Source organism: Buceros rhinoceros, unplaced genomic scaffold, assembly GCF_000710305.1.
Source record: "Buceros rhinoceros silvestris isolate BGI_N320 unplaced genomic scaffold, ASM71030v1 scaffold3512, whole genome shotgun sequence".
NCBI classification, from domain to species: domain Eukaryota; kingdom Metazoa; phylum Chordata; class Aves; order Bucerotiformes; family Bucerotidae; genus Buceros; species Buceros rhinoceros.
Window position 1 is genome coordinate 3,923 of NW_010396976.1, and position 15,358 is coordinate 19,280.

The window sequence follows — 15,358 nt, forward strand, 5'->3', positions numbered from 1 at the left end:
TCCTGCTGTTTAGAAAGATGCTTTAAAATAGCAAGAGAACTACTTCTAAAATTGCTCCATTTTTGGCCTTTCAAAAGAGGACAAAAATTCCATTGAGAGAGAACATATGTAATTTTTTAAAAATCTGGGATCCACGGTTGTTGATAACTATTTCCCATTACTGTCAGTGAATATGACAAAAGGGTATTTGGGCTTCAGCTGCAGCAAGGAAGGCTCAGGCTGGACACTGAGAGAATTTTTCTAACAATAAGGCTATTGAAGCACTGGAATAGATTGCCTAAGGAGAGACTGGATTCTTCATCATTGGAAGTCTTTTGAGGACAGGTTAGGTGGACCTCTGCCGTTCACGGTACATGTTTAACTGATCCTACCTTGAGCTACAAGAGTGAGCTTGATCTCTTCAGCCTCACTTCCTATGATCGTAGGAGTTTGTTTTACATGGGAGATGAAGAGGATGAGGGAAGAGGGGCATATGTGTGTGAGGAAAAGAAGGATGGAACAATTCACGGAAGTACTTTTATCTAATGCATGCGTTATGAACACCTCAGGGTCATGTTTCTTTTCTCGCTCCATGCTTATTAAAAGAGGAAAAAAGGAGGGAGAAAGGGGAAATCTTTCACCGCTGAACAGAGAATTACACAGTGTTTTATATCCTGACAGCTTCAACTAATGCCAGGTCTAACATCACAATGAAAAATTAATTAGAAGCTTTTGCTGGTGTAGTAAAGCCACCTGGAGAGTGATATTTATGTGGTATTTTTATTCTGGCAAAAGCATTAATGTAGGTGGAATCATACCAGCAAAGAGTGCTTTTTGTCAGGAGAGTTAATTTTGCTTGTGGAACTGGCACAGCTTTACTGGCAAAAAGTATTCCTTAGCACTCCAAGCTCCTTGAATTGAAAGATTTATCGGTGCAATTAAGCTTCAGAAAGTATTTGATCGTTTAAAATACACTGTGGTTTTGTTTATTTGTGCAGGGGGAAGACAGCAAATGCTTTTGCATTTGTTTAATTTGATTATTTTAAAGCACACCATTTGATAAAATGCTGGGTTTGGGGTTTCATGCAGGAGCTTTATAATAGAAGAGAGGAGCTTTATGCCATGTGAGGATCTACTTTATGGCAGAATGTCCTTCAAAGGATTCAATCCAGAAGTTGAGGTACTGTTCAAATGTTCTGTTTTGATGTGATCTCACATTAGGATTGAAGCCCTTGGGGATGGGGATTTGAGTGTTCACACTGCATGCTCTTTGGCCTTTGCAGCACCTTCCATAAATCCTCCTAGGTACGGAAAGTCCATGAGTCAAACCAAAACGTTGATCAGTGCAGCATCTGGTAAACAGAAGCTTTTGATCTCCTTGTGCTGATGGTCAGTAATTTCGTGACTCCTGCAGATTTTCCCTCCCTGAAACTGTCCCACATGCTGCTCACCAAAACAATTGTTTGCTTTTCGTCCTGCCATTTAGAGTCCAATCCTACAAACATTCAACCCTAATTATTCAACACTTACTTGTGTAAGTAAGGGCTTAAAGTTCCAAAGTAAAAATTCTAGGCAAGAGAGTCTTTTTAAATTTCTTTCTGGCGTGATTTATGCTGGTAGAACTACGCTGGGAAAGTAATAAAAATGCTGCCACTGAACTGAAGCAAGAAGATGAAGGTGGAAAGACTAAGAGGTGTGCAAAAGGCTCTGCAAGGTGATTTACTAGTGGATTCTTTAGTTATTTTGAACTTGCTCTCACTGTGACGTGGCATATTACTGCTTCACAGTTTTTACTAGTAGTTAATTGTAAATGCTTGCAGATATTTTTCCTTAACAAAACCATTTCAAGGATTACGTGGTAACATCACAATGAAAAAATAGAATCATAGAATGATTTGTTTTCAAAGGGACCTTAAAGATACCCAGTTCAACCCCCCTGCCATGGGCAGGGACACCTTCCACTAGAGCAGGTTGCTCAAAACCCCATCCAGCCTGTCCTTGAACACTGCCAGGGCATCTGCAGCCTCTTGGAGCAAGTGGTTGCAGTTAATTATGATCTAATTCTCTGGTCTCCTGAAGATAACTGTTGTGCCCTTGAAGATGTTTGAACTGAGAGTTTCACTGAAAACTCTGTCTCTCTGTTGCCTCATTTCCCAATGGCACGTTGTCTTTTCCTTGTGAGTTTTCATTACAGCCTGACCGGGAACAGCAGATAATTATTGAATTTGACTCTTACCTTTTATGTGTTTCTCCTACAGTGAATTTCAGCATAGTTGCCATTGTTCCAGGGTTACATGTTTAAGCTATGTCTTTCTTCATTTTCAGAAGTTAATGATCCAAATGAACTCTGGGTGCAAGGAAGAAGAAATTGAAGTGGATGATAAAATGGAGGCTGATGTGTCAGATGAAGAAATGGCCAGAAGGCAAGTTATATTTTATGTCATAATCAATATTAGGTAGCAAAGTGATGTGTTACTGCATTATGTGTGGGGAAAATAAACCCCAAAAGCAAACAAACTAAAATAAAAGAGAAACCATAGATATGGTACTTTACAGAACTGATATTCCAAGAATTCTGGTGTGTATTCAGTGGAATCTCCATCTCTTGGGAAGGTAAAATGTCTCATAGGGGTTTTCTGCCCTTTGATATCCAGGTATTCTGTGCTAATTCCCTCCTTGTTCCAGATTGCTGACAAGTGCAAACTATCGGTATGAATAACGATGGCATAAGCGATCACATAGTACTTGCACTTCTTGAGCTTCTGATGATCAGCCTTTTTACACCACTTAAATCGTTGATTAAATTTATGCTCCACTGCTGTTTTCTGTGATTTTTAGTAAGAGCTGTAAATTTTATATCTTTACAGATATGAAACATTGGTGGGAACAATAGGGAAGAAATTCTTGAGAAAGAGAGACCAGAGTGTACTCCAGGATGAAGATGAAGATGGGAATAATAATACAAGACCTAGCAAAAAAGCTAAGAAAAAGTTCTTAAAACCTCAGGATTAATGTGAGCTGCACAACTGGAGCTCATAGAAATGGTACCTACCAGCTATAGTACCACAAACCGGAGATAGTTTGGAATTTCCGCTATTTAATGTAAAGGATAGGTTTGTAAATCTGAGTCTGTTCTTACGAAATTTCTACCATCCACATGACAAACATTTTTCAGCGTGGATATGTATATAATGGATGTCATACATCCTTCCCTCTCTCAGCAGCTTTTAATGTGTGGGACACTGATCCCATCAGTCTTTTTAAATGTTGTACATAACATAGATTGAGTGTCACATGCAATCGAGAGCAGCATTATTTACAATTTATGATAACATCTGAAAGAAATGTTTTGAGTGAGGACGAGCTTTGTCCAATCCAGTAAGGCAGTTCAGCTTTCACTGCTGTGTTTATTATGAAAATGAAAATCTTTGCTGTCTTCAAATTGAAAAAAGTCAGCAGAAACATGTTGGTTTGGTTTTTGGTGGTTTTTTTTTTTTTACTGTGCTAAAAATAAGATGGGAAAAGAAGGGAGCGATAAAGTCCATTTTGTTGAATTTTATTTTCTATAAAAGTTTTTTTAAAAAGAGGAGTTTGTACTAAAAACTTTTTTTTTTAAGAGCAAGCCAAATCTTGGGCAACAATTACAGTTTGACACTTGAGCAGACTGTGAATCTTAATTTCTGTCTTCCAAAAGAAGTTTGTTAATCTTGCCTCTTTGTCAGCAAAAAAAAATCCAATCTTGTAATTACCTACATCTTGTGATAAAAGCATAGTAACGGCTTCAGAAACATACTTGAAAGCTGAATAAAAACTGTTATCTTTGTGGTTAATGATTGTGGTTTAGCTAATTTCATGTAAAGAATGATGCTTAATAGTCTGATATAAGAAGTGATCGTGTTTTGTGCAGGCCACAGATGTTCCCAAATATTAGTTGACTGCACTGACTTTGTTTAGCCTGTAGTGAAGGCATCTGCAGTAATACTAGGATGGAAACATCTTGCTCTTTGGTCAGTCAGTGCTTGGGCCTGCTGAAAAATATCAGTGTGGTTTTGTCTGAAACCACAGCAGTTCTCTGTATCCTGCCTTTCAACAGGAAATATTTCTTTCTGTTACTTCAGTTCCCCAAGTAGATGTCTAAGTTACTCATCCTTGGTGCTGACTCTGGAGAAAGAGGAATTTGTTAAATTGAAGCAAGTCGTGGCCATTCTGCAATGGACACGAGGTGCTTTTTTTTTTTTTCTTTTTTAGCAACTCCGTGAAGCAAGACATGAAACTCAGTTATGCAAAGAAAGTGTATTTTGTGTGTGATACAGGAACTGTAATCCATGTATCAAGAGCATCTCATTAGATATTCAAGATGGATCACACATGGAAGGAGAAATACACTTTTAACCTAGTAAGGGGACCTCATACAGGTGGAAAGTCTGTGATTCATGATCTGAGATAGTTTTTCAGAGCTAATTAAATGCTGCTGGTTCAATTACTTAAAACCTGATCATACATTATTGCTAGCTGAAAAGAAGTTAATGATTGCAAGACATTTTTCTTCCTGTGGAAGATGTGACCTGAACTAAGAAATGATTTATTGTTGGTCATCACAAGAAAAACTCAGAATATATCCCATTATTCTTTCTTGCTTATTAGTAGGAAAATGACTCCACTCTATCTGAACACGTTTCTTCAATGGAGAGAGGATTTCTGCACAGCTGTGCTGGATGGTCGAGGGGGAGAGTGTGTACTCATGAACCACCAGCAACCAGGAGATGTCACTGCAAATGCATGCTCTGAGACATTGTGGACTCGAAGGTTCCAGTGGTGTCATGTAAAGGAGCTTTTGGGTAATTTTGATAATGATTAGTGGCTTGGATAACTCCGTGTGAAGTCTTTCTTTGCCAAGAGTCTATGCAGAGAGCTCTCCTGCATTGCAGAGCTCTGATCAGTCCAATGCGGGGTGATTCTGCACAGTGAAAGGGTGTTCTGCCATATGCAGCTCCTTAATTTCAGGTCGTGTCCTCAGGAACGGCTGGAAGTGTGAGCGGCATGGTGCATGGGTAAAGAGCATGAGTGAACTCTAAACAGCTTCCTAGAAAAATCCACGGGTTTGGAACTTGGGAAGGGGAAAGGGTGGTTCTGTTTCCTAAATATGTCCAACACCAGCTGGGAAGAAGCAATAAATTCTGATGTATTGTCTTTAAATCCGGGTGCTCTGCTGTTCGTGGTCAGCTGGTGGCTGGGTGAGCTATGGAAATGCTACGCTAAAACAGACTAACGGGTTTTGGCACAGTCTCTTATTCATGGGGAGTGTGTAAAATGCACCTTTAAAAGCACCATTCATAGTACATTATTATAAGGAAAACAAAACTAAAGATCAGCCCTACATGACTTTTTTTCAGTGCCCAAAGTTACAAGCTGATGTTTTATGATGGGATCTTCTGAAATACCTGTCTATATTTCCATCCTTATAAGTACATATATATATATGTATGTGTGTATTTTAAGTCTAGCTCTAGCTTCCTAGCCAAGGTAGAAATGCTCTGCTGTATAAAATCTGTGCTTGAACTCTTGACAGAGATGTAAGTGTAGCAGTGAAATATTCATAATGCAAACCTCCATTAATTCAAGCTTTCTCAGCTCTGACAGTCTCAAATGCAAATGCATTTTCATGTGCAACTTGCTAAGCTGTAGAACTTTCCCACGTGGTCGTGTTTCTAAATGAAAAGCATTTCTTTTTTGAGAACAGGGTGGGATAGGTGGTAAGCATTTTTGTTGAAGAAAGCGGCTACTTGCAGAATTTAACTGGTGAAGAGTTATTAGCCACTCGAAGCGTTTGTGCCGATTACGCTAAGGTACTATTAAAGCAAACAAAGCGAAGTGTGTGCTGTAGTTTTTGCTCGCTGACAGCTCACAGTGTTAAGTTTAAGCAAGTCTCTTGTCAGGTGAAGTTTTGACTTCACCTCCCTCCCTTTGACTGGCTGACTGTTTATTTCTGTAATAACTGCTGATGTTGGAAATTTGCAAGTATTGAACAACTTTCATCTTTCTTGCTGATGTTTCTCCTTTTATTCTACTTAGTGCTGGATCTTAAAAAGTCCAGGACCAGAGTCCAGCTGAAGTGAGCCATACTATCTCCTCCCTTTAGTAATGCATGAGCTGATTAAACTTTGACTCTTTGGGAAGGAGGGGAGGATGTTCAGTGGTGCTGTGGAGTTTGAACTGTGTTTCTTCTGTTCTGTGTCTTGTTTTCTAATAGACCCTCCATTATACAACTCTACAACCGCAGACGGCTGTCGTTGCCATTGGGCATTGCCTGTATGTGTAATGGGCAGCTGTGCTGGGATTCTGGGACTTAATCCAGCGTTCAGACTTTAGAAGAAATTGTTTCATCTTTTTGTTAATTGGAATACCACACTTTTAAATTGTATTTGGAATTAGACAAGTCCTGGCTGGGGGGGTTATATGAGTTTGTTCTGTTTCATTTCAACAAGTCAACTAGAACTGCACAATAGCTTAGGCTCTCATTAAACATTTCTCAGAGAGTGTTAATAAAGCATAGTGGTGGTGAAGGATGTCAAACATCCCGTGTTGCCCTTCTGCATGTGAATGCAAGTTTCTCTGAGAGCTGATGCTTTAAGGACCTGCTTGTTTCTTTTCTTTTGAGTCTGGGAGAGCATCTGCCTTTATCGTGGTTTAACCACGCATGCACAGGGAGAGCAAAACACAGAATTCATTCACCACTTCCCATGGGCAGGCAGGTGTTCAGCCATCCCCAGGAGAGCAAAGCTCCATCACACTGAACGGTCACTTGGGAAGACACCAACCATCCAAACTTCCCCCCTTCCTTCTCCAGTTTTATACACTGAGCATGCTGTCAAACAGTGTGGAATATCACTTTGGCCAGTTGGGGTTAGCTCTCCTGGCTGTGTCCCCTCCCAGCTTGTGTGCCCCCAGCCTGCTCGCTGGTGGGGGTGGTGAGGAGCAAAAAGGCCTTGACTCTGTGTACGCCGTGCTTGGCAGAACTGAAACATCCCTCTGTTACCGACACTGTTTCAGCCCCATACCAGCTACTATGAAGAAAATTAGCTCTATCCTAGCCAAAACCAGCACAGTCTTCTACAATAATACCTTGTTAGTGGAACCCCCAGCATGAGGCCTCTGGGTTTGTTTGGGTTTGTTTATATTTACACCATTCTTCTCTCAAACCATTGAGACATTTTAGGTCTGGCGTTCACGCCTCAATAATGTGTTTTTGTCAGCTTTTGGGAAGCCTTAGTTAAACTGTGAAACTGTTCCTCAGCTGTATGTGTTGACATTTCTTCCTGTCATCTGACGTTGCACAGTGAGGACCTGGTTATAATTGACGCATTGAGAAGAAAAATCCCACTCACAGAGCAGTTGTCAGCAGATGGAGTTAGAGAGAGGGTTGAAGCCTCAGTCATTAGCAGCCCTGCAGATCTTCAGCAAGAAGTGAATAGTAGAAGGGGGTATCTGGTATGAGTCCCATCAAAACGTGGTTAAAAATGGCAGTCTGAGTCTGTAGACTTCTGCCCAAGAAACATTTGCACACCATAATAGAGCAATTACCTGGGAGCAAAAGCAGAAACATCTCTAGAGATGTGTGGAGGCAGAATAACCAGTCTGTTAATGGCTGTCCTCAAGCAGCTGCAGCACCAGAAGTAGTTCATTGCCTAGAGAAATATGGACCTGTGCGAAGGCAGGTGAGAAATTCTGCCAGCTGGAATGGAGGAGGTAAGTGTTTTGATATTGGCAATGTTCCTTGGGGTCTCAGAGAATACTTTAGTTTGATCAATCATTCAGAAAGGGGTAAAAACCCTAAATGGGACCTTAGTATGAGAGTATAATATGAACAGAAATTAGAGAACAAAGCCCTTAGTTCTGTTATTTATAGAAAAACTGTGTTCCCACCTCAGTAAGATCTTTTCAGCATCCCCTACTGCCTCCTGCTTAGCTCTTGCTTCTTTGTGCCTGTGCAGGTACGTGTGTACCCAGGCCATCAGTTGTCACCATGGCTGGTCAGCCCAGAGCTGCTGGCTGCTGAGTCCAGCAGAGGAGGTGTCTACTGGGCCTCCCCTTCAGTGATCGTCATCTTCCTCAGCCTACAAGCGCTTTTTCCAGGAACCTGTAGGACCATTTCCAACCCTGCTGTCAGATTTGTTTAATATTGGCCTGTTTGATTCACGAAGTTTGTGGTGGGGACGGTTGGCCAGCAGATCAATAGCATGATTGAACAGACGTCACTTACCACACAAATGGTGCGTGCAGGAGTCGTGCAGCTGGGGGGAGAGGCTGTATTTACAGCAGCTCTTCTTGGTTTTGCATTCTTTTATTTATTTTCAGGTATACACTTGGAGCATTTGTGAGATTTATTATCAGATGATGTCTTTGAGCAAAAAGGTACACTATCAGTGGGAGGAATCAACATTTGACCAATACTCAGGATTATCATAGACTGGAAAGAAAGGTTACTTCTGTTTTTTTGGTGCATTTGAGAATGTTTCCCCTTTCTCAGTGGTTTCCTTGTTTGGGCATTTTGGGGAAGAAAATGCGGGTGGGGGGGGAAGGGAAATGTGGTTGTGAAATAATTCTAAAGAAAGAGATTCCTTTTGATTTGGTTGGCTCCTTGATTTTTTTCACTTTGATACAGACAAATGAACTCACTTGTGACACTGAAACTCCCGTGCTAAGTGGTGCTCGTTCAGGCTGACCATATGGATTCCCGTATTTGCTATACACAAAGAGGGCAAAATTTAGGGTACAGCGGGGTTAGCTTCGTTGTTCTACCTTTGTTATAACTTGCAATGCTAAAAAAACCCAAATTTTCCCCCTTTTGGGATAGAAGTAAATCTAAGCTGGTTGTGGTGTTTAAGCACCATTCACTCTTTACAGGATGGTTACTTAGAAGAAGCAAAGCTTGTAGCTGCAGTAATGCTACAATATGCACAATTTGCATCACCAGAAAACACATACCAAAAATTACTTCAGGCAGTTTACTGTAGCTTGACAAAAGGGATGTTTTGTCTAAGGATGATGGTGAATGCATTATGCTTCCTGATGCTCCTTTCAAAGATGACGTTGTTTTAACTTGTATTAAAGGTAGAGAAGTGAGATGAGCTGCGAGTGGTTAGATCTTGTGAAAAATGGAGTTCTAAATGTGCACTTCATTGTCTAAATGCTTACAGATTACTTTTCTCCCTATAATAGCCATAGAAAATGTGTTGGCAGATACCACAATTAATAATCCATACTCCTTTTTATGTGCTACAGGCATGCCAAAATTCCCCAGACATATTTATTGCTCAAGTTTATAACCAGATTCAAATCAGATCGTACATTTGTGCCAAGAATTGAACTGAGTCATCTCACAGCAAATAATTCTATCTTACTTGACTGAAGAGTCTTAAATTCCTATTTTTCCCAGAGTGAAATTCACTTTAATCTGGTATTAATGTATTTTTCCTTCAATTGCCTGCAAAAGAATCCCATAATCTTACAGCAGTGATTGCGCAGATGGTGGAAGTTACTGTACATACATAGCGTTACTGGAGGTTTTTCTGGTTATCTAGATTGTGTAAAATCCTTTGACATTGATTGGGACAAGTTTTCTATCTAGGGTTATGCTGAATTTCTCTTTGAGTGTTTTCTCCACCTCTTCATCTTCAAGAGTTACAAATTCCACCAGATCCATATTTTCCTTGTAGTTGTATGTGGTCTCAGTGAGTGTCCACCCAATTAGCGCTCGAAACCCATCAGTGGTCTGGAGGGTGCAGATGGATTTCTTTGTGAAGAGGGAATCTGGAGAGGTCTGAAGGTACGTGCACTGGAAACGGAAATCTTCCACTGTCCGTGGCTCAAGGCTGAACATATAAACTTTCCGACACTCTTTTTTCTCCAGAAGATCAGAATTAGAGAAATTTTGATTGGGGATATATTGCTTCCGTCTCATTTTCTCAAGGTACCAAATGGCATTTTTTTCCGTGAAGCGGAAGATGCCGGGAGCCTGGGGCTGGTCTTTCCCTGACACAAGCTCCATTGGTTGCCACATCTGATAGGATACACCAAAGCCTCCGTCAACGATGTAGGCTTTGCCATCAATAACCACTTTCACAAGGAGATGGGTCATGATGGTGGCATACGCGTTTTGGTGTGGATTGAACACATAGGCTCCCAGAAAGCTGGTGTCGTACCCCAGGCGTTTCAGGACCCAGCCCAACAGCTGGTTGTTTTCCATGCACCAGCCACCCCGGTTTCTCCGCACAATTTTGTTATAAACGTGCTCCAGCTCCAAAGTAATTTTCTCCCCGCAATGGATGCTGAGGTTTTCAAAGGGAACAGCACGGATATGGTGCTGGAATATGTCAGTTAAGGTTTCCAAATCTTGTTTTTCAAGGGAACCTTTATATCCAGTTCTTGCAAAATACTCTTCAAGGTTCATGTCACCTGTAAAGGAAGGAATTGTGTTTTGATTTTGTTTCTTTACATCAGTGATTTATGATGCTGTAAAAACCTGCCCAGGCTGCTGCCAGCAAAGATGCTTTACTGAACCTCATCAGAGCAGTTTTTAAAGGTAACGAGTATTCCTATCAAAGGGTTCCCCGAGGAAAGAGCAGTGCATGTGGGGGTTTGTTTTTTGTTTAGAGACATCCCTATGGCAAAGAGCTGATGCAATTTCAGCTTGGTATGTGGTGGCTGTGAAACAGGGATTTGCTGTATTTGCATTGTAACAGCGAGCTTAAGAAGAAAGGTAAGATCATGCTAGGGAGTTGTCAGGAGGGTTCAGGAAAACTGGTCTAAATCTGCTGTTCGGGGAAAGGAGTGTCAGTGGGGGAAGCGGTGTCACCTGCCGGTTGGAGTGAGGATAATTTTAGCCGGGGTTCACATATTCTTTTTGTGATCTGCCGCTGATCTACATGACGGTAAATGGATTGCTCGTTTGTTACACGCCACTCACCGCTTAGAGAAAGTAAAGATGATAGTCCCTGCATGTTTTGTAAAGTGCCAAGTTTTTTTCACATAATTGTAACTGAAAAAAAACAGTTGTTGCAAACCAGTGAGTCTCTTGTCTGCTTTGAGTGTTGCCCGAGCTCATTTTGCTGTTGGAATAATGAATCTGAACAGAGGCAAGTGACGTCAAAGACAGAGAGTACATCTCTATTCCACGCTGTCCCTGTGTCTTGCAGAGTGCTCTGAAAATGGACAGGGGCTGCTTTACATCTCTGTAGTCTGGGCTTTCTCAAAACTCACTTTATTGCTTCCAGAGGAGGCATAACTGAGAATTACCAAAGCCTTGTGGATTGCATCCCTGGTCTGTCCTGGCTCCAGCAGTGCCTGCCTCCTGGCCTGCCTTGGTAGGACCCCTCGAAAACAAGATTGCTGGATGAGGAACATATGTTCTGCTTTGTAACACCATGCGAAGTCACGCACAGTCACCTGGCTTTTGCAATGGCCTGTCGCAGTCTGCTGGCCACTGTTATGAGCTGGAGACTCCGTAGGTGTCTGATAGATGCTGTTTGTAAAACACACTGTAGATCATCTGCTTGGGTATGGAGCTGGGCACAAAATGATTTGAAGGCTTGCACCTTTGCGAAGAAAGCACTAAGCATTTCAGCAGTCTAGAATTACTGCAGATACTTAGCTTCTTGACAACCCACAAAGCTACTTGGAAATCTTTTGTGCCTACAGTAAGCTGAGGTTTAGACACTTAATATTAGCGACTCAGGAAGCCTATTGTATTCAGATAAATTCAGAGTGAACCACTGAATGTTTACTGCAGACTAGAATTTCTCAAGCTGATTTTCGGTGACAGATTCATGACGTGTATATGCACAGTATAGAAGCAGCTGTCCAAAGTGAATGGAAAGCCCCATGAAAAACCGCATGTTATCTTCTACAGAAAAGAATTTAGCTTCCAGTGATACTTAACTGTATTGTTGGAGGATATTCTCAGTGTAATATTTGTTAAGTAGAACATAAGGCTTCTGGCACTTTTTTCTGTTGATCTGCAGAATCCAAGTCTATCCGATCCTACTGCTCAAATTGTGAATGCTAAATGGCTCACACCAGCATAAAGCTGGTTCTCGAGGTTATATTATCTGTAATTTCTTTCTGCAGCTCCATAATGTGACTGGTCAGCATTTGATCTTAACTATAGGAGATGAAAGCTACTGCTCTTTTGAACTGTGAGCAGATTAGATGAAAAGCCAGATACTGAAAAGGTAGTCCTACAAATGTGGCTATCATTTATGCAGAGAAAACGACCCACAGAAGAACTTTAATGGACTGTTTCTAAATGTGCAAATGAAGGTGCTCATACAAAAATATTCCTTACCAGGACTATACACGCTATCAGCAATTCCACTTTTAAAAGACTTTATCTATTTACTTTTATCCTAATACATCAGCACATGATTTCTGAGGTACACAAACCACAGGTTGTAATTTCTTTTAAGTTGTTTTTAAAGGACTGCAATTTTATTCCCATAAAGCAGAATCTTTTGATTATTAGATTGCTCCTTTGCTTCCTTTGCAGTTCCAATATTTTTAAACGAAGTTAAAAATCTAGAAGAATAACTTCCAACAAGAGTTTGTAGTTCTACGTTTGTATTTACTGCTGTATCTAAACAAAAAGATCTCTCTCCTAGTCCAGTGAATCTCCTCCTGAAGAGTGACAGAGAGGAATTGAAATTGCGTTATCGCTGTTTTGTCCTCTTTTAAGAGTCCATGATTAGCAGGACTTTAGGCAGCATTTTAGCTTTACATCCACACATTTTTGTAACATTTTTCCTAAAGAGAATATTGTTCATGTTATTGCCCATGACCTTTACCATCCTAAAGAAACCAAGGGGTTTGTTTGTTTGTTGGGAGTTTTATTTAAGAAAATAAACTTACCTCTTAAGATAACCTTATTTATTTATTGATGAGTTCAGCTTCTGGGTTGTTCTGTGGGGCAGTAGTCAGTAAAGCCAGGAGTAGATACAAATTGTGAAGGTTGTCTTCCTCTAAGCTCCGCTGGCCCTCACTCCTGAATCTTAAAAGCCAAGGAAGTGCAGAGTCCACCCAAAATGAACACACATTTTTGGACTTCACTGATCCATGAGCAAATTAAACTTTGTTTCTTCTCTATTAGTAGATGTTTATGTTTTCCCCTAGTTAAGACCAGACTGAACTTGTTTTCCATGTAAATTAATTACAGTAGACAGTTGGAAAATGGCTCTGTAACTTCTTTAAATTAAATTATTGCTATTTTGCAAGTCAGCACTTTGCGGTGGAGGGTTGTCATCTGCTTCCTTGTGGGTGCACTGAATTGCCAAGGTTTTGCAGTCTGCATGTTCCCATGCTCCACGGATGCACAAATTGACCCTTATTTGCCCACAAAGGAACTTTTTCAATCTGTTCTGCTTCAACTACAGCAGGTGGTTATTTTGGAGCTGCCACACCTAACAAGTACCATGACAAATATTTATGTACACCACGTATGTTGGGTGTGAGAACAAAGTAATGCATTTCCTCTCTAAAACTTGGTCTTCAGCATCTTCGAAGTATTGCAGGGCTGTTTATTTAATTCTCTCTCTGGAAAGCACGTCTCCGTTTGACAGAGGGGCAAAGTTGGAGGTCCCCATAGAGAAGGCAAAGAGCCATTAGACAGAATCTGGGAAAGCACGTGAGTTTTAGACACATCAGGTGCCCCGTCGGTCTGTGGTTGACTAGCACAAGAATCAAAGTCTTTTCTTTGGCTGAGGACTGATGCTCTTCTGACACCCTTTTTCTTGACACATCCTGTACAGGACCTGACACAGGCATCATAAAGTAAAAAGGCTGTTGTGTGACGTAACGTGCTGTGGCCAGTGGCATGTCCTAACTCCCCAATGTTTTCTTTCGCATCTGCAGTATTTCTTAAGATAGCTTTTGTGTGGAATGCTGTTTGTAATAAGTATGAAGAGCTTTAGCTATAGCACTGTCATACCTGCTTGACATTGCAGGAGGGTTAAGCCCCAAAAGTTTAGATTCTACTTTGCAAAGGTTAATCTAATTTTGATTGTTTACGTTTTTAATACCAAAAGTCTGATTTTTAAGAACCGTTGATTTGTATCAGCTTCTACTGATTTTGTTTCAATTTCAGACACAGCACAATCAGACTCAGAAAAACTGGACACTCAAAGAGTTTTGGGAGAGGCTTAAGTGCCCTTGCATAAATAGCTCCCTTTAACTCAGTTTCTGGTGAGGGAATAGGACTCAAGTCTTTTATTTCATTATAAGCTAATCGGCACCTAACAGTAGCTTGTTTTGAGAAAGTCTTAACCTTGCTTTTTTTTATGAGGTCTTTTTGAAAGCCAAATTCAGCTTAGCTTTCTGTTTCGGACTGTTAAAAGAACTGGATAATTTGTAAAACTGGGTTGAGAAGAAGATTGGAAATAACACTTAAGAAGGTTAGAGGTCTTTTGTGTAAAATGGTTACACAGCTGCTCCTTCTGTATCAGTTTGGTCTCCTTTGCCACAAAATATATCTGAAATAAAATGAGATCCAGAGAAGTGGAACAAAATGTTATGGAGTCAAATGCAATTTCCATATGACCAAATTAGAGGTAGTAAGGTGTCTCAGTTTCTTAAAGAAGGAGAAGCTCAAGAAAAGGTATGCAATCGGTATATGCAGTTAATTAGCAATGTACTTGAATTTACCAAGCGTTGTGTTCATCTGATCACTTCAAATTCAGAAATAGATTAATGTTATTAATGTTAATTTTAGTACTTTTCGTACTTTTCGTATTGGATTTTTAAAGACCCATCTACCACAGCGTTGGAATTAGATTGTGTCCACTAAATTAGGTGGCAAGCCACGAACATTTACTGGTATGAGTTTGTTCTCCAACACTATATTGAATTTGTCTTTCAGCATCTTCTCAACCTCTTCATCTGTAAGAGTTGTGTTCTGCACCAGGTCCACACCCTCTGTGTAGTTATACTTCATCTCACTGAAGGTCCAGCCAACTAAGGCATAAAACCCTCCAGTGGTCTGGAGAGTGCAGATTGACTTCTTCTGAAGTATGTTATCTGGAGACAATTGCAGGTACGTGTTTAGCTCCTGAAAATCAGTTATGTGTCGTGGCTCGAGAGTGAATGTATATATTTTTCTAATATTCCCCAGTTCTGGAGTATCAGTGAAAGAGTCACTCTGCTCAGGAATATAATGCTTCCTTTTCACTTTCTCAAAGTACCAGCTGCCGTTGTCTTCCATGAAGCGGAAGATGCCGGGCATCTGGGGTTGGTCTTTCCCAGAAATCAGCATCAAAGGCTGCCACATCTGGTAGGCACCGCCAAAACCGGCATCTACTATGTAGGAATTTCCCTTGATCACCACCTTCAGCAG

General features: G+C 40.7%; 3 protein-coding genes across 3 annotated transcripts in view; 1 reads left to right on the forward strand and 2 right to left on the reverse strand.

Annotated features, from left to right (window-relative positions):
- The window catches only part of MPHOSPH6 (M-phase phosphoprotein 6), a 3,912-nt gene extending 678 nt beyond the window's left edge, over positions 1 to 3,234 (forward strand). The window contains exons 2-4 of the mRNA XM_010146048.1: positions 1,069 to 1,159; positions 2,305 to 2,402; positions 2,847 to 3,234. Coding sequence (XP_010144350.1) covers positions 1,069 to 1,159; positions 2,305 to 2,402; positions 2,847 to 2,991 — 334 coding nt within the window. The 3' untranslated portion in view covers positions 2,992 to 3,234. The remainder of the gene's footprint in view (positions 1 to 1,068; positions 1,160 to 2,304; positions 2,403 to 2,846) is intronic.
- A 6,322-nt stretch (positions 3,235 to 9,556) lies between these two features.
- LOC104502124 (arylamine N-acetyltransferase, pineal gland isozyme NAT-10) lies at positions 9,557 to 10,429 on the reverse strand. Its single transcript, XM_010146049.1, has one exon. The coding sequence runs from the start codon at positions 10,427 to 10,429 to the stop codon at positions 9,557 to 9,559; it is 873 nt and encodes a 290-aa protein (XP_010144351.1).
- A 4,365-nt stretch (positions 10,430 to 14,794) lies between these two features.
- The window catches only part of LOC104502125 (arylamine N-acetyltransferase, liver isozyme-like), a 967-nt gene continuing 403 nt past the window's right edge, over positions 14,795 to 15,358 (reverse strand). The window contains exon 2 of the mRNA XM_010146050.1: positions 14,795 to 15,358. Within this exon, the coding sequence (XP_010144352.1) occupies positions 14,795 to 15,358 (564 nt within the window).